The following is a 23,308-nucleotide window of genomic DNA, read 5'->3' as shown; positions in this document are numbered from 1 at the left end:
GCTGAATTTATCAAAAAATATAAAACAATCGATAGTGCAAAAACGGTGACACTTTTATTATTTATTAAGTTATTTTTTTTCCCAGAGAGGTCAGACCCTCACCTATGTTCTCCCCAAGTTTGTCGTGGTACTTACGGGACACCCTGTATATAAGGTTATGATCATGTTTTTGGGTCTGGGTGTTTATACATCTTTGTGTGTGTTTACAGAAGAACAACATAAATTCTATTACGAAGACATACGATTCAATATAAGCGTTAATCTGGAGGCACGGCAGTGCCTCCGCCAAGTCGAGCCAAAAAAAGCGGCACGGCCGTACCATTCTTTTCTCGAAGCAATTAATATTTATAAGCCTTAATATTTATAATTATAACATGAAATAACCAGTGTATAGTAAAACATAATTCTATATTATTGCATTACATTATTTAAATGGAATAAATTATGATTTAAAATATAAAATACTGGATTTCTTACAACATACACATATGATCCGATAAACTTGTTTGTGTGTGTGTCAGGGGCGCCACTGCCCATCATAATGTGGCTAGGTTCACAAAACTACCTAAGAAATAGAACATTTTAATGATTATATTCTTTTTTTTAGTAAGATGGTAAGTGGCTACTGCCGCCTATGGACATCTGTAATCAACCCCAGATAGGATTAGATATTCCTACCTGAGGTCAGCCACAGATGCGCCGCTACCCCTGAGGACTAAGCTGGAACGCCTCTGAAAAGTCTGTCTCCCTTACCACAATCTTTCAAACCGGAACACAGCAGCGCCCAACACTGCTGTTATTAGAAATAGGTGTAACGGTGGTGCGCCGGAGTCGAACCACAAAGGGTTCTACCACCTTGAAAAACTGTCAACTAAATACTTTTTTAGAAAACCGTCACACACTCATAAAAGTTTATCGGACTATAATAATAATTATCAACTATTTATAATATTTAAAGCGATTTTTCACTACTCAATAAGAGATGGAGACACTTTTCTCTACTTTATTTCAATTTGAATATAGATGGCGTTATACTAAGATAATTTCGATTCAAATTAGTACAACCACTTACACATAGATGTCGCTGCTAGAAAAAACGTTTTTATATTGAGATCTTTATGTTATATTCTTAAGTCCCACTGCTGGGCACGGATCCTCTCAGAATGAGAAGGATTAGGCCATAGTCCAAGTGGACAAGTGCGTATTGGTAGACTTCACATACTTTAAAAATCTCTGAGGTATGCAGGTTTCCTAACGATGTTTTCCTTCGCCGTAAAAACAAGTCATAAAAATTTAAATTACTTTAAAAATCCATTCGAATTTTTAAGGTTATTAGAAATCAGATATACTTTGTTTGGACCTCCTCCTGCACTTTCTACCACTAGAATATCACTGTATTTAAGACCATAGTGTTCTTAACTATTGTCCCTATAGTCCCGGGACCAGAATAGGGCTACGGTATCCCTTGCCTGTCGTAAGAGGCGACTAAAAGAGGGCTCCGGAGTTGTGGGGGGCTCGGGGAGAATATCGCTGTATCATCAGGGGATATGAGGAGCGTGAATTGCTCCCCCCAAGGCAGAGCCCGATATCATCGCGTTAGGATTCCGGTTGTGTACCGTTGGAGTTCCCGGAGTTCTCCACCAAGCACCGAGGACGGCCACCGGGGGGTTTTAATGCTGGAAGAGTCCCACATAACCCTGTGTCGCTCCCACGGCATCGGGTACCTTTTGAAGGTTTCCCCCTCGTTAACAAAAAAAAGTGGTCTTAATCATTCTCACTCTGAGAGACAACGCGAGCCCAGCAATGGTACAGTGTTTCCTTATAATACTTCTACTATTCACGTATAAACTATATTTTCAAGTTATAATAAACAGATTTGTCTCCTGTGATGTTCATGTCCGCCATTTTGGGGTCGCACGGCGGCCAGATGGGCTGAACTATGTCCATCTCGCTCGCACCCGCGCTCATTGACCCCTGTCCTTGCAGCTGTCCCTGTCACACATTAGAATTACTTTAGTTCGAAACACAAATAGTGCTGATTTTTTTATAATATAGGAGTAGCAGACGAGCATGCATTCCACCTGATGGTAAGTGGCTACTGCCGCCCATGGACATCTGTAATCAACCCCAGATAGGATTAGATATTCCTACCTGAGGTCGGCCACAGATGTGCCGCTACCCCTGAGGACTAAGCTGGAACGCCTCGGAAAAGTACGTCTCCCATACCACCCTTCAAACCAGAACACAGTAACGCTACAATGCTGTTATAACAGAAATAGGTGTAACGGTAGCGCCGCCGGAGTCGAGCCACAGAGATTTCTACCACCTTTAAAACATTTGCATTTTTTGCAACAATTATTATGTTTTGTTTGATTAATAAGATTGGTTTCTAGTTTTTAAATTTTAAACTATAAGTGATAGTAAATCATATATCAGTATAAAGTCTTACCGGTCTGTCCGTCCGCCGCTTGCCCCTCGTCCGCTTCGGCCAGGGCTTCTTGAGATGCACGTATGTTACATGTGCACGTTTTTCACTCGCATGCTTGAACGATTTGCCGCACATCTCGCATTTAAATGGCTTCAGGCCCGTGTGTATCTGTTGACATCATCATCATCATCATCTAAAATATCATGATCATCGCCCACTTCATCATCCTTATTGCGTTAACTATCGCTACATAAGTCATACGTATGTTTTCAATAATAAAATAAGTTATTCGGGCACATAGCGCAGTAAGTGTGCCATCACGTTACGGAGAATACTAACTAAACCTGCGCGCAACAATTTCAAGCGGACTAGCAGTTTGGCGCGGATTATACCTTCATTACTCTCACAATCTAAAACATCACTATGACTTCATGTGTGTGTGTGTGTGTGTGTGTGTGTGTGTGTGTGTGTGTGTGTGTGTGTGTGTGTGTGTGTGTGTGTGTGTGTGTGTGTGTGTGTGTGTGTGTGTGTGTGTGTGTGTGTGTGTGTGTCGGTACTCACGAACATGTGCCGCTGGCGGTTGCTGTGCGTGGAGAAGTGCTTGCCGCACAGCGCGCACGTGTACGTGCTCTTCGCCTGGTCGTGTACGCGGCGGTGCGCTACTAAACGTTGTCGCATTCTGAAGCACTTGCCGCAAGCGTCGCAAGCGAATGGACGTTCGCCGGTGTGGACCCAGCGGTGGTCCTTGAGGAGGGCGAAACTCTGTGGGAATATAAATAAAAATATGATTTTAATATGACTTAGAGCTCAGATTTTAATGAACGCAAGCTTAATTAAGAAAATGTTTGATTGAAGAAAAAATCTATAGTGCAGAGAAGTTACAAAAAATGCGAAAGAATAAAAAACCTAGAAACGTAGAAAGAAATAATAGATTATTTTTCTTTTAAACACTCATAGCTCTCATCATAACCGGATTTGGAAGGAAACAAGTAAGGCTACTGCGCCGGGGCCTCCGCGAGTGAGGGGCCCCTACAACAGAGAAAAAACTTTTCCTTTAGTTTGTCATTTATCATTACTTTCCAGAATTTAATCCTTATAAGCAACAGTATCAGATAGTGGAACAATATAGTGTTTTTTTTTTCATAATGTACTTTGATTCCCGGCTAGGGAAAAAGATATTTTAAAAGACTAATGAGGCAGTTTTAGTTTTTATCAAAATCAGCTTCGTAACACCTTTCAGCATTTTTCACTAATCCTTATAGCTTCGGATTTGGCCCTGAACGCCCATTTGAAAAATTCATCTGTATATTTAATACATTCAATAATTTACAATTTACCGATAAATAAATAATAATAAATAGGTGGTAGGTAGGTAGGTAGGTTCATATCTTAAAGCAGATTATTAAGAAAACTTCAATAGCGTGATTCAGAAGTGTTGACTGGAGCGCCATCTCTCGAAAGCGCTATAAAACTGTGCACAAACCTGGAACATCCGCCCGCAGACCTCACACATGCAGGGCGACTTCATCGACGGGTAGTTGGTTCGATTCTTGTCCGGGTGCATCCGTCTAAAGTGGCCGTGGTACGCACGCGAGTCTTCTAGCTGAAGACCACACTGTGAAATAAAGACATATAACTAAAAATATTGTCTAAATAATAATATGTTTAGAATTACTATCACGTAAGTACAAACATCGTGAGCTAGAAATAAATACAATTGAATAATTTGGTGGAGTACAACAGCTTTCAACTCCAACCGGTATATTGATTAGAGGATATTACTCTAGACACTAATCCCGATGTGGAGGTGCTTATAGAGTTAGTGTTTCCGCTCTAACCTAGCCGGGAGGTCTTACCTCAGCCGTAAACGGTGGAGAAGCTTATGATGTCAATGTTCCCCAACCTCCGTGTAGTCAGAGGAATTGTAGAGTAGAGAATTGGTTGTTTTAACTCTTAACTCTTAACTCCAAAATTTCCTAAGAATCATTTCTCATCAACCCCTAACCTTGGGGTGCGCCACCCGGCTCACCGCCCTTGGTAAAAGTGGTGTAGGAGCTGGTTCGTATTCGGATTATCGTAGAGGCGTGTTGATTGAATAAAGTCTTTATTATTACTGTCTTAATACTAAGCTAACTAATATAACTAGGAGTGTTACACACAACATTATAGTTACTAGCCCTTATCCTCGAGGTCGAGTGTTCATAGGGTCAATAGTCTCCTTTACCTTTCACCCTACCTGCTCGCAGGTTATGGGGCCGCTGTCCCCCCTCATCTCAGCGCTACCTGCTCACGAGGTATGAGCAACAGCTTGCCGCTATCCCTCCTCCCCCTCCACCCTACCTGCTCGTAACGTATGGGCCCGATGTGCAGCAGCCCGGGCAGCAGCTTGCCGCTGTCTCCCCTTACCCCGCTCTCCTCCCACAGTGCCTCTGTCCCCCCTACCCCCACTCCCCCCACAGTGCCTCTGCCCCACCTACCCCCTCTCCCCCTCCCCCCTACCTGCTCGCAGTGCGCAGCACCCTACCCGGTGCGCAGCAGCGCGGGCAGCAGCTTGCCGCTGTCCCCCCTCCCCCCCCCTACCTGCTCGCAGGGTATGGGCCCGGTGCGCAGCAGCGCGGGCAGCAGCTTGCCGCTGTCCCCCCTCCCCCCCCCTACCTGCTCGCAGGGTATGGGCCCGGTGCGCAGCAGCGCGGGCAGCAGCTTGCCGCTGTCCCCCCTCCCCCCCCCTACCTGCTCGCAGGGTATGGGCCCGGTGCGCAGCAGCGCGGGCAGCAGCTTGCCGCTGTCCCCCCTCCCCCCCCCTACCTGCTCGCAGGGTATGGGCCCGGTGCGCAGCAGCGCGGGCAGCAGCTTGCCGCTGTCCCCCCTCCCCCCCCTACCTGCTCGCAGGGTATGGGCCCGGTGCGCAGCAGCGCGGGCAGCAGCTTGCCGCTGTCCCCCCTCCCCCCCCCTACCTGCTCGCAGGGTATGGGCCCGGTGCGCAGCAGCGCGGGCAGCAGCTTGCCGCTGTCCCCCCTCCCCCCCCCTACCTGCTCGCAGGGTATGGGCCCGGTGCGCAGCAGCGCGGGCAGCAGCTTGCCGCTGTCCCCCCTCCCCCCCCCTACCTGCTCGCAGGGTATGGGCCCGGTGCGCAGCAGCGCGGGCAGCAGCTTGCCGCTGTCCCCCCTCCCCCCCCCTACCTGCTCGCAGGGTATGGGCCCGGTGCGCAGCAGCGCGGGCAGCAGCTTGCCGCTGTCAGCGGAGGCGCTGCGAGCGCTCCGCCCCCGGCTCTTGCGCAACTTCACCGGCTTGGGCTCCTTAGTCTGTCTGTGTATATAATACAGGACATTTATATGTTTGTTTCTTTGTTTGTTATTTATTTATTTTGTGGCGAGAATTAGAATTATTAATAATGTTTGATTTGATGACATCTCTTTAATTATGTAATTTTAATTTTGACGGTTCCTGTATGACACACATTTGACTTTCCATGTAATAATGAACGAGATACATAAAGTTGATGCACGCTCAATGTGGTAGAACATAAGATAATTATTATAAATTTAAGATCGTTGTAAAATACTATGTTTTGCAAATAAATGATTTGATTTGATTTGATTCGACTTCTCATAACTCGTGAGATGGTGTTACTGAAATACGTCAAGTGATAGCGTTTTATGTATAAAAATAATACAAATAAAAAATATGCGTGTGTAACATCGATAAATATAAATATCTCACTGCCTTGTAATTGAAGAAAGCCATTAAATGACTTAAACGGCTGGCAATTCTGTCAGCCATTTAATGGCTATCATGGTGTAATTTACGCGGAACAATGCCGACATGCGCAGTGAAGTGGTGCAAAAACACGAAATCGAGGAAAAGTGCGGAGAAATATCGTTTCATTCGTACATGATCTAAAAACTATATTTTTTTTAATATTTTTCAAAAACGAAAATAGATGACAGTTTCAATTGTCAAAACTGGTTACATTTTCTTGTTAGGAGTGAGTAATCTTTACTAATCTATGATGTGTACACACACGTGTTCACACATATATGTAGTACATATGAAGCAATATAAGAAACAAACTCACTTCTCCCCAGCATTATGTTTCGCGGAGACGCTCAAGTGTCGTCTATACGCCTCCTCAGACACGAAACGAACGTTGCACAGCTCACACAGAGGACCGTCATCAGGTACCTGTAAAAAATTGCAAACATAGAAAAATGACAGTTGTTGAAAAAATACTATTTATATAGCAACTAGATGACCCGGTGAACTTCGTACCACCTAATTATGAGTGACTATCTGTACCTCGTGGTTTCACTCGTGTAATTTATGTATTATGTCCATAAACTACTGGTAAATATTAGGAAATGGCCACAGGAGAACAGGAAAATAAAAAATACAATTAAATAAAATTCACTCTACCTCTCTGCACTCTGTTATTTTTTTACCGACTTCAAAAAGGATCAATTCGGCCGGTATCAATTCGGCCGGTATCTTTTTTTTATGTATGTACACGAATTACTCCGCCGTTAGTGAACCGATTTTAATAATTCTTTTTTATTGTGTTATTTTTTATTGTAGGAAATTACAAAGTCAGTTCATCATTGACTATTTAAGGGTCTGATAATGTGGCTCGGAGACAAAATATGTAACTCCTCAACCGATGTGGATATTTGAGTTGTGTTTGAAGATATTTGGTGTAAGTTCTAACGAAATTGCAAAGTCAGTTCATCATTGACTATTTAAGGGTCTGATAATGTGGCTCGGAGACAAAATATGTAACTCCTCAACCGATGGGAATAATTGAGTCGTGTTTGAAGATATTTGGTGTAGGAGGTTCTAATGAAATTGCAAAGCCAGTTCATCATTGACTATTTAGTTAGGTTAGGTTGGAACACATAAGACAATACAAACCAAGCGGGCAGGGCCCGGCAGCGCCCTGCGAGCGGGCGGTTCCAATCAATGTAAATTCAGACCTTACCTTAATTCATGGTCACGTTTATACAATTTTATATTGTATTAATATAAATGTTATTATGTCATCACTAAAAAGGGTAAAAAAAATTTTAACAAAAAATACAACCGACTTCTATGTCACTACGTAGTAAAAAATAATTCAAATAAATGTTGGTTTAGTACATATTTCTGAAGTCGGCGCTCAATATATTTCGTTCGAATTATTTTTTACTTTGTAGTGACATAGAAGTCGGTTGTATTTTTTGTTATTTTTTTTACAAACACGCGAAAAGAAGTACCTATAACTTCAATAACGGTTTTTTTTAAAGAAAATTTATTTACTTATAGTACTCTAATCGTGTTGTTGAATAGCTAAAAATGCTGAAACAGGTGTGTAAATAGAAAGGCGGTTTATAACAGTCTTAAGGGTTGATCTAAAAAAACAAACAGTGACTCAGATGCTTCATTATGTCTTATGATAATTTTCTTAGTGCTCCAAATTAACGGATATTAAATTAAAGTTCCATACCCGATTAAACGACCCTAAAGGTTGATTTTCCAAAAACGGTGAAAAATGTGTTCTATTATTTTGAATCAAAAAGCTAAATTTCATTTTTCATAGACTTTGCTTCAAAATCTGCCGATTTCTAAACGAAGTGTCTTCTGAAGCCAAATGCAAATTTTTACAGTCTTTGCTTCCAAATTAACGGATTTTAAAATAAAATTCCAACCCCTACTTAACCAACTTAAGGGTTGATTTTGCAAATATCGTAAAATAGATATTTAATTACTTTCTATCGAAATCCTATCATATACCAATTTTCATATAGATTTGCATCAAAACTGGGGGACTTTAATACAAACTTTCAACTCTTATTTATTCAGGGAAACGCGGTCGAACAGGATAAAAAGTATCCTATGTCCGTCTCCTGGTTCTAAGCTACCTCTCCACCAAATTTCAGCCAACTCGGTTCAGTCATTCTTGAGTTATAAATAGTGTAACTAACACGACTTTCTTTTATATATATAGATTTATATAGCAAATTTTAATAAAAAAATTGACGGTTTTTGGTAAAATATTAGATGTAATACTTGATAAAGCTGATAAAGATAATGATAATAAAGATAAAAGATAAAGATGATAAAGTTGTCACGGAGTTTTATTATTTAATTAATTAATATATTTATTTACTCAAAACTTACATGTAACATTACAAGCTAACCTAATACGTTAGTGTAGTGAACAAATAAATTAAAATATTGATAATTAAATTAAATATGAATTGTTAATAAATTAAAATATGTGTCATCACACTATGACGACACATATTATTAAAAGTTGAAAACGACACTTCACATATATTTTTTTATTAACATATGACACATAAATAGCCGCTATAAAATCTTAAACTCACGATCTCACTCTTTTTAGCCGCTCCTTATATCTCTTTATAATAGACACTTTTCTTCTTTTTCTCACACACACACACACCCATCTCTCTATCTCAGTCTGTCGCTCTCTTTCTGTCTCTGTGTATACCTAACAAATATTTCAATGTGTGAGCAATACCTGTGTGTTCTCCAAGCGGTGTTTCAACTTCTTGTGTAGCTCTATCCCTTTCTCGCTCACAAAAGAGTACCCGCAGAGCTCACAGACGAAATCCGAAGGATGTTTTATCCGGATATGGCCCATGTATGTCGTAAACTTGCTGAAAATTTAATATTTAGTTCACGTACATTAAATTTGCTGACGAAAATGGGTCTTATAAGAGCAAATATAAGTGACTAGTCTCTGATATAAGTTGGTTGAAAAGAATAAGTTATTTCTTTGCATTTTTTTTTTATAATATAGAAGTAGCCGATCATGTCGTCCACCTGATGGTAAGTGGCTACTATCGCCTATAGACATCTGTAATCAACCCCAGATAGGCCACAGATGCGCTGCTACCCTATAGGACTAAGCTGGAACGCCTCGGATAAGTATGTCTCTTACGACACTTCAAACCAGAACACAGCAGCGCTACACTGCTGTTATAACAGAAATAGGTGTGTCGGTGATGCCGCCGGAGTCGAACCACATAGGTTCTACCACCTCCTACCATCTAAATAAGGTATTAATATAATACGCACTTACAGAAACTCATCTTGGCAGTGCGGACAGCGGTACTTCGTGCCCTTGTGCCAGCGCTCGTGTAATCTCGCTGTCTGTCTGTAATAAAATATAATAAATGTATACTTACTACTACTACTTACTACAAAAAAAGGTTTTAAACATAAGTATTTCAATGAGTGAGTGAATGAGTTAGTCACTCATTCAATTAGTGAGTGAGGTACGTAGTCAGTGAACGAGTGTATAAGTATTTGTGTGACTATGGGAGTGAGCGAGTAAATGTGAAAGAGCGATTGAGTTTATCAATGAGGTAATAAGTGAGTGAGTGAATGAGTCAGTGAATGTTCCGAAACATCACTGCTGTGTATTAAAATATTTAAACTAACTACTATAGTCTGCGTAAAACTTCTAGTCGCTCTGAATACAGAAATTAATCTCGTCGTCATAACAAATTGTATGCCTACACCTGCTCGCAAGAACTTCAGAGCGGACTAGAAGTTTGGCGCGGACTATACCTGAGGTTCTCTTACCTATGTGTGGTGACGTAAGGACACTGGTTAAAGCTGAACCGTTGTGTGTGGTGCGCTGTTATGTTTCCGTAACGCGTGTGGGTACTTGAAATTGACACACACATATACACACACACATGCACAGACACACGCACTCACACACACACAACGACAAAAACGCGCGAGCTTTTCGATATAGATACTTTTATTTTTGACATGAATATCATAATATCATATATCCAAAATTACTTTATAGAGTAGGGGTAAGGGTAAGGTTAGGGGTTTGGGGTAGGGATAAGGCTTGGGGTAGGAGTAGGGGGTAGGGGGTAGGCGTAAAGCTAGAGGTAGGGGTAGGGGTAGGGGATAGGGGGTGTGGTTTGGGTCTCTTACCTATGTGTGGTGACGTAAGGACACTGGTTACAGCTGAACCGTTGTGTGTGGTGCGCTGTTATGTGTTTCCGTAACGCGTGTGGGTGTTTGAAATGCGTCTTGCATATCTCGCACTCGTGTTCACCGCATTGCTATAAATAAATATAAAAAGTATAAGCAAGACATCGTTATAATATCGTTTGACGGTAATAGATGAAATTTTATTTTTTGTTTTATTGCAACGTTCCGTTTAACGTAGTAAAATATGTTTTTTACTAATATTTAACCCTGATTTTTAAAAAAGACACGGGTATAGTCCGCGTAAAACTGCTAGTCCGCTCTGAATATAGAAATGCATCGCGTCGCCATAGCGAATAGTATGACTACACCTGCTCGCAACAACTTCAGAGGGGACTAGTAGTTTGGCGCGGACTATAAAAATGAGATGAACTCATTATACACTATACATAATATTTTTTTTTCCCAAAAACTGTTAAGTATTGAATGACCTCTAAGCCAAGGCAGGATTGGAGGAAGGGCAGGTGAGACTACTACCCCGGGGCCCCTACATGAAAGGGCCCCACATGATAAAATTAAAAAATATCAAAATTTCGACAGATCATCAATTTCTAGGTTTTTCTTCACAAAGTCATACTTGTACTAAGTAATTACTAAGTTCTTTGTTATATATCGATCGTTAATAACGAAAAAAACGTTTCTTTTTGTTCAGAAAATTAGTAAGGGCAACGCTCTCTCGTTGCTCCAGGGTCTCCAAACTTCCAAAGTAGGCTCTGCTCTTAGCTGCAAATACCTAGAAGGTATTAGAGCCACTGTGGTTGGGACCACCCCGCCACACCTATTACGTTGCTGTGTTCTGGTTTGAAGGGTGTGGGAAGGAAGACATACTTTTCCGAGGTTTTCCAGCTTAGTCCTCAGGAGTAGCGGCGCATCTGTGGCCGACCGCCGGTAGGAATATCTAATCCTACCTGGGGTTGATTACAGATGTCCATGGGTGACAGTAACCACTTATCATCAGAGGAACATGCACGTCTGTTACTCCTCAGTTATAAAAAATATTATAATGATGTTACTTACATTAGTATGTCTCGTCATATGACTGTTGAAGGCATCTTGGTCCAAAAATCCTTTATAACACACCGTACACTTAAACATTGAGTTCCTGTAGTTGGACGACTCTTGTCGCTTCTCTATTGCTGCTATCTGAAACACAATCCATCTTTAATTAGATGAAATGTCCTCAATTTCACTTTGGAATCAATAGCTATGAGACAGTTAGTCTGTTTCTTTAGCTTGGTTTAATGGTTTAACCTATACATAGTAATATATACCATGTTAACAATGAATAATAAATTTCCTGACTTCCGAAACAGAAATCGAAATTCCTCATTTACAAACCACTGCGTGACAGACCAGCATTGCTTGCTTAAAAAAGCCTGTAACTAAGGAATTATTATGAAAATCATAAAACTGCTTAAAAATATAGCCCAACATAAGCTTCCACAATTTAGACGAATCGAATCACACCTCATAGGTTAAAATCCGTCAAGCCTTTTGGGCTGCAGGGCCGTGCCAAAGAACGCGGTATATATACAAGCATACTTACATACATACACACGCAAAAACATTGTATGGGAGACATACTTCTCCGAGGCGTTGCAGTTTAGTCCTCAGGGGTAACGGCACATCTGTGGCCGACTTCAGGTAGGTATATCTAAACCTATCGGGGGTTGATTACAGATGTCCATGGGCGGCAGTAGCCACTTACCATCAGATGAACTGTATGCTCGTCTGTTACCCCCATATTATAAAAAATAATACTCTCCACAGTCGGCTAAGGGTCCAGTCACCAGTTCTTCAACAGTTAAATCCGATATAGCAAACATATATACATGCATACAGACATACAAACATACATACACTCGAAAAACATTACACTCCGCGGCTAAGACTCCACCCACTCACCTTTAGCCTTTGGCTGCTCTAAATCCCGTAACGGAACGTTCCTTTTTTTTTTTTTGTTTACGAGGGGGAAACCTTCAAAAGGTACCCAGTGTCGTGGGAGCGACGTAGGGTTATGTGGGATTCTTACCGCACTAAAACCCCCCCGGTGGCCGTCCTCGGCGCTGCGTAGAGGGCTCCGGGATCTCCAAAGGAACGCAACCGGAGCCCTCTTAGCGCGTTGCCCCGTCGGGCTCCGCCCAGGTGAGCTTGGCTCTCGCCACACCGTCTGGTGCGTACGATGGTATGCGACCACACATACCGCCGTCCTTCCCGGGGTCGCTTACCGGGCGGTTCGAGCTCCCACTCTTGCCACCCGCAACCCCGGAAGCCCCCTTTTAGTCGCCTCTTACGACAGGCAGGGGATACCGTAGCCCTATTCTGGTCCCGAAACTACAGGGAACGTTCCTACGTTCTGTTTATCCATACATACATAATAAAAATAAATAAATAAAATAAGCCTTTATTACTGCACAAGTTACAAACTAAGTATTTTGAGGTTTTACACTTTGAAATTTACACATGTATATTATGTTTTAATGTTTTGTTATTATTATTGTTTTCTCTTTTTTTTTTTTCTTAAAATCGGCAAACTTTATTCCCCTGTAGCAGCTTGTCTTCCGACAAAGGCCTCCTCTAAAGATTTCCATTCATCTCTATCCTTAGCTATCCTGATCCATCGTGGGCCAGCTATCTTTTTAATATCGTCTTCCCACCGTTTCAATTGTCTTCCCCTTTTTCTTGTCGCCTCTCGTGGGTACCATTCTGTTATAGATCTTGTCCATTTCTCTTCCTTTTCTCTTAACATATGCCCTATCCATCTCCATTTAAGTTTTTTCGAGACTGTCTGTACATTTTTAAATTTGGTTTTGCTTTTGATTTCTTTCAGTCTTATTCTGTCTCTTCTCCTAACTCCAATTACACTCCTTTCGATTCCGTTTTGACATACATTTAATTTATTGCATAGCCGGTCTGTCAATGCCCATGTTTGGCAACCGTACGTCAAGCAGGGTAAAATGCACGTGTTATATATTTTACTTTTATATGCTATAGGTATTTCATTGTTTTTCATAACTTCACTTAGAGACCAGTATCTTTTCCAGGTATTTGTCACTCTTCTTTCTATTTCTTTTTGCATGGAATTAGATGTCGATATCAGTTGTCCTAAGTACACATATTCATTTACATATTCTATTTCTTGGGTATTTATTCGTATAGTATATGTTTGTATGAAGTTTGTCATTATCTTAGTTTTAGATGTATTTATTGATAACCCGGCTTTAGCACTTTCATCCGACAACTGTTGTAACATTTGCTCTAAATTTCTTGGACACTCTGAGAATAAGATCAAATCGTCCGCAAAACGAAGATGATTGAGATTTTCCCCATTGATATTCAGACCGTTCTGGGACCAATCCAGGGCCCGGAAAATCATCTCCAAAACCGCAGAAAATAGTTTTGGAGATATCGGATCGCCCTGGCGGACACCTCTGCCTACTGGGAATTCCTCTCCTGTTGTTTCCAGCTTAACAATTGCAGTGCTCTTTGCATAAATATTTTTTAAAAGTCTAATGTACTTTGATTCTACACCCTGCCTACCTAGTGCTTCCCATATGTATTGGTGATCCAAGCAATCGAAAGCCTTGCTAAAATCAACGAAAGCTAAGTAATAATGTTTGTTATATTCTTGGTATTTCTGAATAACTTGTCTTACTACATGGATATGATCTATAGTGGAATAGTTGCTTCGAAAACCCGCTTGTTCTTTCGGTTGGTTTCCATCGAGAGTCCTAGTAATTCTAGATAGTAGTATTTTGGAGAATACCTTGTAGATGTTCGAAATCAAACTTATTGGCCTGTAATTTCCAATATCACCTTTGTCCCCTTTTTTGTGCAACAGTATTATTGTTGATTTCGTCCAGTCATCTGGGATATACTCAGATCTTATGATTTCATTAAATAGCTCTGTTAAATGCGGAGTAATGGCTGATACTGACATTTTAAGAATTTCGTTTGTAATTCGATCTGGGCCAGTAGCTTTCTCACGTTTCAAGGAATTTATAGCTCTGGTTATTTCTTCTTTTAATAAGTCAGGTGGATCCTCTTGTTCTACTATTGTTTGTTCTGACGCGGATTTTTTTAGATTGTGATTCTGATACAAATTCCGATAGTAATCTGTAGCAATTTTAATAATTTCAGATCTTTTTGCAGTGCGATTTCCGTCCTTTCTTAGCATATTTGGCATCCACGTCTTTATTTGGTCTAATTCTTTAATGGCTTTTGTAATACCGCCCGTTCTTTCAATATATTTCTTCATTACATTTATTCTTTTTGATTTTCGATCTTTTCTTATTTGCTCATTGATTTTTTTACTAATTTCAGTAATTTTTTGCCGGTTTATATTTGATTTGTTCCTGCTTATAAGTTCTTTCCTTTCGTAAAGCAAATTTTGAGTTTCTAACGATATCATATTTTTATTGGTTGCATTTGTTTTTCTAGTTTCTGACTTAAGTATATTTACTAGCCTGTCGTATTTTTCTTGGATTGGTATATTTCCTTTCATTTTCTTACTTAATGAACTGTTCAGGTTATCCAGATATGTATCGCTATTCCCAGTGAATATAGGAGTTATATATTTATTGTGGAACTTCCTACTTTTCTTTATATTCCCAGCCGTGAGTGTTGCTCGAACCATTCTATGGTCCGTGTTAAAGTTTAAATTTTTGACTACAGTTACATCATTAAAAGCTTTCGGATTATTCGATAAAATGTAATCAATTTCGTTCTTGTACAATCCATTGGGGGCGACCCATGTCCATTTCTTCGCAGTTTTCTTCTTAAAGAAGCTATTTAGGATGCTTAGTTTATTTTCAGAACAAAATGTGACTAGTCTTATGCCATTATTGCTTCTTTTACCGTATCCGTGTTTCCCTATTATGTATTCTTCTCCCTTGTTGCATAGTCCGACTTGTCCATTGAAGTCACCCATTATGATGATATTCTTGTTAGCACTATTTAGAGTAGTTTGCAATTGTCTGTAGAAATTTTCAGTTTTTTCGATATCCTCGGGTTTGTTAGATTCGGTTGGTGAGTATGCTTGGATTATGGTCCACAATGTATAGTATTTCTGTGTAGGTAGTTTTATATTAAGAACAGCTATTCTTTCCGAAATTCCTTTGATTTCATCTATTTTGTCCACCATGTCCTTTTTTATAAGAAATCCTACTCCATGCATTCCTGGTGTCTCACCTTTATAGTGTAGAATATATCGTCCATTGTCTATTATACCTTCTCCAAGTTTTCTTACTTCGCTGATCCCTAGTATATCCCAATTTAGATTTTCTAAAGCAGTTTCGAGTTCTAAAAGTTTTTCCGGGGTTCTTAATGATCTAGCATTGAGGGTAGCTATGTAGATATTAGTTGCTTTTTTGTATGTAATGCAATTCTTCCTTAGAGGGTCGTGGTCATTTTCCCCCACGATGACCAGTCGGCTTGGGGGAGGTATGTTGTTTCCAATTGTTTTATTTCCTATTTCATTGTTTTGTTTGTTTTTCCCGTTTGCCGATGTTTAGTTGCTATTGGTTTTTTCCTCCAGGGTAAATTGAAAGTGAGTTTGATCTGCCACGCATTATATCGAAAGCATTCGTGCGATTTGCTTTGGATGACGTAAATGTCTGTTGTTTTTTGGGTTGGCTGCTAGATTGAGGCGACAGAGATACTTCCCTTTTTCTTTTGTCTTTGTTTGATTTATTTTCTTTAATGATTAGCTTGTCATAATGTATGTATGCAATGTTACCTTTACTTCTTTCCTCGATTACTTTAGGTTGTAAAGCTTTTCTTATTTCAATAACTTCTTTAGGATAATCTTCTGTAATATATATGCGTTTGTTTTTAAGTAGGTTCTTCTTTTTCATTATCTCTTTCTTCTTCAAGCTATTCACAAATGAAAGTAGGACAGGCCGTGGTTTGTCGCTCTCCTTGTTTATTTTCCCAATTCTGTGGATTTTGTTTACCTCCCATTCCTCCACATTTAATTCCAGCCTCTCCCTGAAAATTTTCAAAACAACGCTTAGGAGTTCTAACGTGGAATTATTCTCCTCCTTCAAACCAAAAATGACTATATTGTTGTTTCGCTTTTCCTTCTTTAGATACTCGATCTCTTTTTCAAGCCGTTCCACTTTTAATTTCAAGTTTTTATTTTCTGCTAGGATAGGTTCCAATTTCATGTCCATTCTATCCATTATTGTTTTGGTAATAGTCTCTGTTTGTTGTGCTGATTGAGTTTGCATTTCAATTTTCATTTTATCAAATAACATTAAAAATTGTTCTTCCATTTTTAAAGCGTGTAATGGAACGTATTACTAAGTTCTGGCAACACTGATTTACCTCTATTGTCTTTGGCAGTTTGCTGATGACTTACGTATTAAGTTGTCAATGTCTTGTGACAAGTTCTTGACCTCACTTTTCGATATTTTCAACTTAATTTCTTCAGTTTGTTGGAATTATGGCGCGACTTTTTAATGTACACTGCACTCCACGATACTTCAGGTTTTTATTCTGCACTGATTAGTTGTTACCGGGAAGCTACTATTATTTTTAAATGACGTTTTAATGCAGACGGACAATACTGTGATGTTTACGCTTTGAGAACCGGAAACGGAAAAACCATACATACATACAGACATACAAACAAATACACACAAACACATACATACAAACATACATACACTTGTATAACACACATACAACACACGCTAGAAAAACATTACATGTAATACTTTTCCAGCTTAGTCGTCAGGGGTAGCGGCGCATCTGTGGCCGACCTCAGGTAGGAATATCTAATCCTATACGGCAGTATCTACTTATATTATAAAAAAGAACATAACCCTCCAAAGTCTGCAAAGGGTCCACTCACTTGCTCTTCAACAGTCAAATCCGAGATAGTAAACAGCGTCTCATTCAGGTCATCATTGAGGAAGGGTTTCCGCCGCCTGTCGACCTTCGGCTGCCCTAAGTCCCGGATCGGAACCTTCCTGGCCCTGCGTTTCCGTTTAGCCTTCTGGCCTAAGGGCTGGCTGTCGTCTGAGGAGTAGTCCTTACCTGAAAAAAGGTATATAATCTTAAATACATAAAAATATTTCATTTTTCAGGCGCGCGCATGTATGTGTTTTGTGTGTGTGAGTGTTTATGTACTTGTCTATGTGTATATATTTATTTGTTCCTGTTTGTATGTTACTTAGAATATTATTTGACGAGCGAATATCTGCTGATTTTTATTTTTATATGTTTGTTTGTGTATGTGTGTGTGTGTGAGAGAGAGAGAGCGCCTTTGTGCGCATACGCATATTTGTGTGTGAGTGTGTATGAGCTTCTGTGTTCGTGTGCCTGCGCGACCGAACGTTCGTGCTCATTTGTGCGATCACGAACATGAATGTATGTATTCGTGAACATGTTCTTATTTGTATTTCCATCCTTGTGTGCGTATCTGTAAGTATGTAATTGTGTTAGTATGTTTACTTATTGGTATATTTGTGTTAATATGTGAGTGTGCTTTCATGCTTGTTTGTTCGTTAATTAGAGGGTACATGCGTGCCTTATGTGTGAGTATGTGTTACTATGACTTTAACCTTACTATGACCTTTTTGTATTTTTTATTTTTAGGTGTGTGTAAAGAGGAAGAGAGTAGGTATGTATGAGTGTAAAAGAGAGAATGCCTCCTTTCTATGTACTCACCAACAAACGCATCACCAAACACCATATCATCATTAGTCTCTCCATCATTCAGCACATCATCACCAACATCATCTCTAAGAACCTCATTTACCATATTACCCTCAGCTTTAATCCCATCAATATTAACTTCATGTATATCGGGTAGATCTTTCATATTAACTTCATGAATTTCAGGCAGATCTTTCATGTCAGTGTCTATAAGGTCAGTTTCAGGCTCTTTATGTTCTATGACCAGGTCGTAGTGGTCTGGTTGAATGCGCATGATGTCTAGGTTAGAACTTAGTAGGCTTTGCTTACGATTGATTGATTTTATTGTTTCAAGTGTAATCTGAAATTTAAGATTTTTTATGAAATTAAGGAAACAAGCCTGCAGTCTATCTGTGGGTAAGTGGCAATTGGCAATGTGTAAACAACCCCAGATAAGATTACAGTCTTACTTGAGGGCCGCCACAGATGTGTTGCTACCCCTTAAGGATATTTTGAAAATATACTTATTTTGGCAGCATATTTGAAGATTAATTGGTAGGATGGGATTATGCAAAAATATTAGGATAAATTCCTACAATAAAGCCATTAAAATGATAAACTAAGAAATAAAATATTTGAAATTGCTCTGTGGGTTCCCTTTTCTGGAAATCTTGGGACATTTATTACACATGATGTCGATTTTAGATGTCGGTTTCGTATAAATTCACTTTCGTGGTTTTTCCTAACGATGCCAAAAAAACGAAAAAATATACTTTTTTATTTTTTTTTTATTATATAAGAGTAGCAGACGAGCATGCAGTCCACCTGATGTTATGTAGCTACTACCGCTCATGGACATCAGATAGGATTAGATATTCCTACCGACAGATGCGCCGCTACCCCTGAGGACTAAGCTGCAACGCCTCGGAAAAGTATGTCTCCCTTACCACACCCTTCAAACCGGAACACAGCAGCGCCTAACACTGCTGTTATACTTACCTTACAAATGTCATCAGGTAGCGACGCATCGATGGTCGATCTTCATTAGAACTCTAATCTTATTTGGGGTTGATTTCAGATGCATGACGGGGTTGATTACTACTTACCATCAGGTGGACTGCATGCTTATTTGCAACTCCTCTTAAAAAATACCGCAAACATGTAAACTTCAATTAATTGACAAAAACTTAATTATACTCACATATTCATGCTTCTTCACAATTTCCATGAGAATCAGATGGGCTCGTAGACTTCTCGTCCTAAAGTGAACACTGTTTATAAGACGGTGCGCGCATTCTGTACATAGATATGAAGGGAGGTTTTCTTCATTTTCTATCTGTAAAAGAAGTTATATTTTGTATTCTTTGTTTTTTTTTTTTCATTTGGATTATTACTGTCCCAATGCTAAGTACGGATCTCAGAGACATATATTGTACTAGCTGACCCGGCAAACGTTGTGTTGCTATATAAATTGAATAAAAATGTTAAGAGTGAAAAACCCTTATCACTTAGGGGTATGAAAAATAGATAGTAGCCGATTCTCAGACCTACTGAATATGCATATAAAATTTGGTGAAAATCGGTAAAGACGTTTAGAAGGAGTACGGTTACTAACATTGTGACACGAGAGTTTTATATATAAGTCGTTTCCCACGGACTAAATTGTGAATCTAAACCATTTTCAAGTCCCCTTGAACACACACAACAAATGTCATCAAAATCAGTCCAGTCGTTTGGGAGGAGTTCAGTGACATACACACGCACATAAGAAATATATATATATAAAGATATGCTCTTCATGGTAGGCTATAGTCAATCACACTGATCAAAGTATTGAAGTAGTGATAGCCTAGTGGTTTAAAACTTATCCTCTCAACCGGGATACCTAGGTTTAAATCCCAAGCATCTCTGGTTTTTTAAATTAATTGCATATTAGAAATTTATTATCACTTGTTCTAACCTTGTGTTGTTGATTCCTGTCGATATCGCTTAAGAGTTCTTAAAATAGTATATAAAATAGTTTCTCAAAGTTGTCTAAGGTCTACCAATTCACACTTTACTAGCGCAGTGGACTATGGCCTGAACTCCTCACACTTGCAGGAGACCTGTGGCCAGCAGAGGAACAGTAATGGGTTGATGACAACGGTAGACTTCACAAACAGTAATTTAATTGATAAAATCCCAGTTTATTTCTATAAAAAATAATTGATCTATTCATCAGGATTTGTAGCAGGAATATTTCTAATGTAACTCATATTTAAGAGAGCTTACCGAAATTCCTGTTAAAATCTCGTAGGCTTGGTCCAAATTCTTGTAAACCGTCATCGGATATAGATTGCAATCTGTCGCAAAACATATTCTGCACACCTGTATAAAAAACAAAGCATTTTAATAATTACTATCAATCGCCCTGATTTTTTCCCAAAATTATTGATACTTTATATTCAAAAATATGAAGCTTGTGTGCATAAAATATTAAGTAAATAAAAATCAAATTGACTTACCTTAACATCACTTGGAGTAATCAAAAAGTCACATTTGGGAGCATTCTGCAAAAAAAAATTAAAAGCTATTTTATCCAACTTTTTTTAGACTATGTTGAAAAACAGTAGAATTTAATCTCTCTATCATATTTTTTTTATTTTTTTTTTTTTTTTTTTAATTATCTATTTCTATTTATTATGTATTATAAAAACAATTTAATCTATGTTATTTACAATTATAATTACTAAATATAGGAAATTTTAAGTAATAAAATAAACTTTAAAGTATAAACTAAAAAAGGACTTATTTACAAAATATACAAATTTTTTTTATAAAATATATATAGGATATATTATAAAAATTTTTTTTATAATATATCCTATATAAGCAGACGAGCATGCAGTCCACCTGATGGTAAGTGGCTACTGCCGCCCATGGACATCCGTAATCAACCCCAAATAGGATTAGATATTCCTGAACTGTTACTTTGTGTTTCAGTTAATTATTTATAAGCAATCAGGTTTTAGCAGTGATAACCTAATGGTTAAAAAACTAGACCTCTTGAATGATAGGTCCGCGGTTCAAATCCCCGGCACCTCTGATTTTTCAAAGTTATGTGTGTTAATTAATATTAATATATTATAATAAAATAATTAATTAATTTTCACTTGCTTAAAATGGTATAGGACAACATCACCAGGAAACCTGCATACCTGAAAACTTTATATAAAAGAATCTCAAAGGTATGTGAAGTCTACCAATACGCACTTGTCCAGCGCGGTGGACTATGGCCTAATCCTTCTCATTCTGAGAGGAGGCCCGTGCCCAGCAGTAGGACCGTAATGGGTTGATGACGAAGCTCCATATCATCTCTTGTTCTTTCACAAATCTCCCAACCAATTACATACCTGCATAACAATAGGCACAGCGCCCGCCCTAACTTTCCGAAGCCCACTTCTCGTCACATACAGGTCATCTGTTAGGAAATGATTTGAGCAGACTGCACTCCTCTCCCTCGGGTTCCAGCCCTCTTTATCCAGGGCTTTGAGCCAGGCCATACGCAAGGATGGCTCTGTGGGGAATCTGGAAATATAAAATAAATAAATAAATCCTTAATTCTTACTAAACATGTCATCTATTTAGATTTAAAAAAATAATTACAAATATTGATTTTATATAATTTTAACTAATTTACTACCAAATTACCTAATCTGGAAATATAAACAAACATAAAGCATTTATTTATAACAACTTATTTATTTTGACAATAACAGCATGCAGACCACCTAATGGTACCCACGGTAGCCATCTATAATCATGGACATCTGTAATCAAGCCCAGATAATAGGAGTCCTATCTGATATCTGCTACAGATGCATTACTACCCTTGACGACTATGATTCTACGACGACGAGTTGGAAAGACCCTCCTATAAGTACCTCCCTAACTACATCTTTCAAACCAGACTACAGCAGCGCTTAAGGTCCAGGGCCCCATCCTCAAGGACCCCTGAAAGGCATATTTGTATATGTGGCACATATCTGCTTCTGACACAAAATTAAATTTACTGACACTGATTTTTTTCCTTTTTAACTTTTTATTTTATAAGTAACTATTATGGAATCGGCTTTTTATGTTTTCTAAAATATTTATTTTGTTATGGGGCCCCAAATTCTCGTATAACAGGGGGCCCTGCATTCCTTAACACTCGTCACAGGCTTTCTAAAATGTAAACATTTTCCGTATTTTGTATAGTGTGGTGACTTTCACTACTAGCCAAGAGATGGCGCTAAATAATCTTGAAACACGCTATCGAAGTTTTCTAAGCATTTCGTTTACACACAAACGCTGGAATAAGACTAGCGTAATATTAAAAATGTATTTATTTTCTGTTAAAATTATACTCACATATGGAAAGTAACTCCTTGGGATTTAGAAGTGCGTCTGGAGTCATGTTTACAAGTGGGCACAATGCACCGCATAATAAATTAACTATTAATGAATTAAAGATGGTTTATCTCTCAATATTGGCTGTAGAAAAGCATTTCACAGTTCAAACAAATTGTATTACAAATTAAAAAATATACATTTTTTTGTACTGGCGTTATATACAATATGATTGTAAATATATTTTAATTAAAAATTAAAAACAAACAAAAAGCTTCCGGAGTCCGATATTATCCTGACGGCTCTTGGTTTGACATTTGACAGATTGTCAAATAAAGAATGTTTGTCCTTTAGAATAATATGCTTGGCTTGGATTCCATATATTGAGATATTATTGTTCAATATTTTTATTTATTTGCTTGTTATATAAATTACCCTCTATTACGGAATCAAAAATATGAGTATTTTAAAGTGAATAAAACAGCAGATATTATAGTAAACAGAAATTTCGGTAATGTCGAACTCAATGTAGTGTCCGTGAAACTAGCACAGCATTTGCCAGCAGAGCACTAAAAAAATGAGAGTTCTATTCGCATGCACATGAGTTCTATAGTTCCTGATAGTTTTCAGGAATAGTTCTGGCGATTTCACGGAGATAAAGCAGAATGAAATAATGCTCTGCTAACTTCACACAGCAGAGCATTTTCTACAAAATTGAAAAAAAAGCTATTGATTAGTGTAATTAGCTAATACTTGGAGTTCCTAATAGTTTTCAGTGATAGTTCTCGCGAAATAAACTTAAAAAATAATTTATTGATAAAATAAATTGACAAAAATTTAACCAAAAAAAAATTT

At 38.7% G+C, this 23,308-nt stretch overlaps 2 protein-coding genes across 2 annotated transcripts; both read right to left on the bottom strand.

Moving 5' to 3' along the window:
* Positions 1-357: 357 nt before the first annotated feature.
* Positions 358-22,762, bottom strand: LOC140755384 (uncharacterized). The gene is made up of 18 exons (XM_073090579.1): positions 22,475-22,762; positions 21,475-21,649; positions 20,587-20,631; positions 20,354-20,449; positions 19,284-19,418; positions 18,116-18,443; positions 17,298-17,482; positions 11,459-11,584; positions 10,385-10,515; positions 9,510-9,584; positions 8,946-9,084; positions 6,504-6,610; positions 5,308-5,734; positions 5,009-5,233; positions 3,912-4,043; positions 2,990-3,190; positions 2,450-2,596; positions 358-1,992 (listed from the first exon to the last, which is right to left on the bottom strand). Exons 1-18 carry the CDS (start codon positions 22,546-22,548, stop codon positions 1,849-1,851), a joined length of 2,892 nt encoding a protein of 963 aa, XP_072946680.1. The 5' UTR covers positions 22,549-22,762; the 3' UTR covers positions 358-1,848.
* Positions 15,931-17,040, bottom strand: LOC140755605 (uncharacterized). Its single transcript, XM_073090894.1, has one exon. It carries the CDS (start codon positions 16,714-16,716, stop codon positions 15,958-15,960), a length of 759 nt encoding a protein of 252 aa, XP_072946995.1. The 5' UTR covers positions 16,717-17,040; the 3' UTR covers positions 15,931-15,957.
* Positions 22,763-23,308: the final 546 nt, after the last annotated feature.

Source organism: Epargyreus clarus, unplaced genomic scaffold (genome assembly GCF_041222505.1).
Source record: "Epargyreus clarus isolate Ecla_fem2 unplaced genomic scaffold, WU_Ecla_fem_2.2 ptg000033l, whole genome shotgun sequence".
NCBI classification, from domain to species: domain Eukaryota; kingdom Metazoa; phylum Arthropoda; class Insecta; order Lepidoptera; family Hesperiidae; genus Epargyreus; species Epargyreus clarus.
Note: the sequence above shows the minus strand (reverse complement) of the source record. Positions and strands in the feature narration are given on the sequence as shown.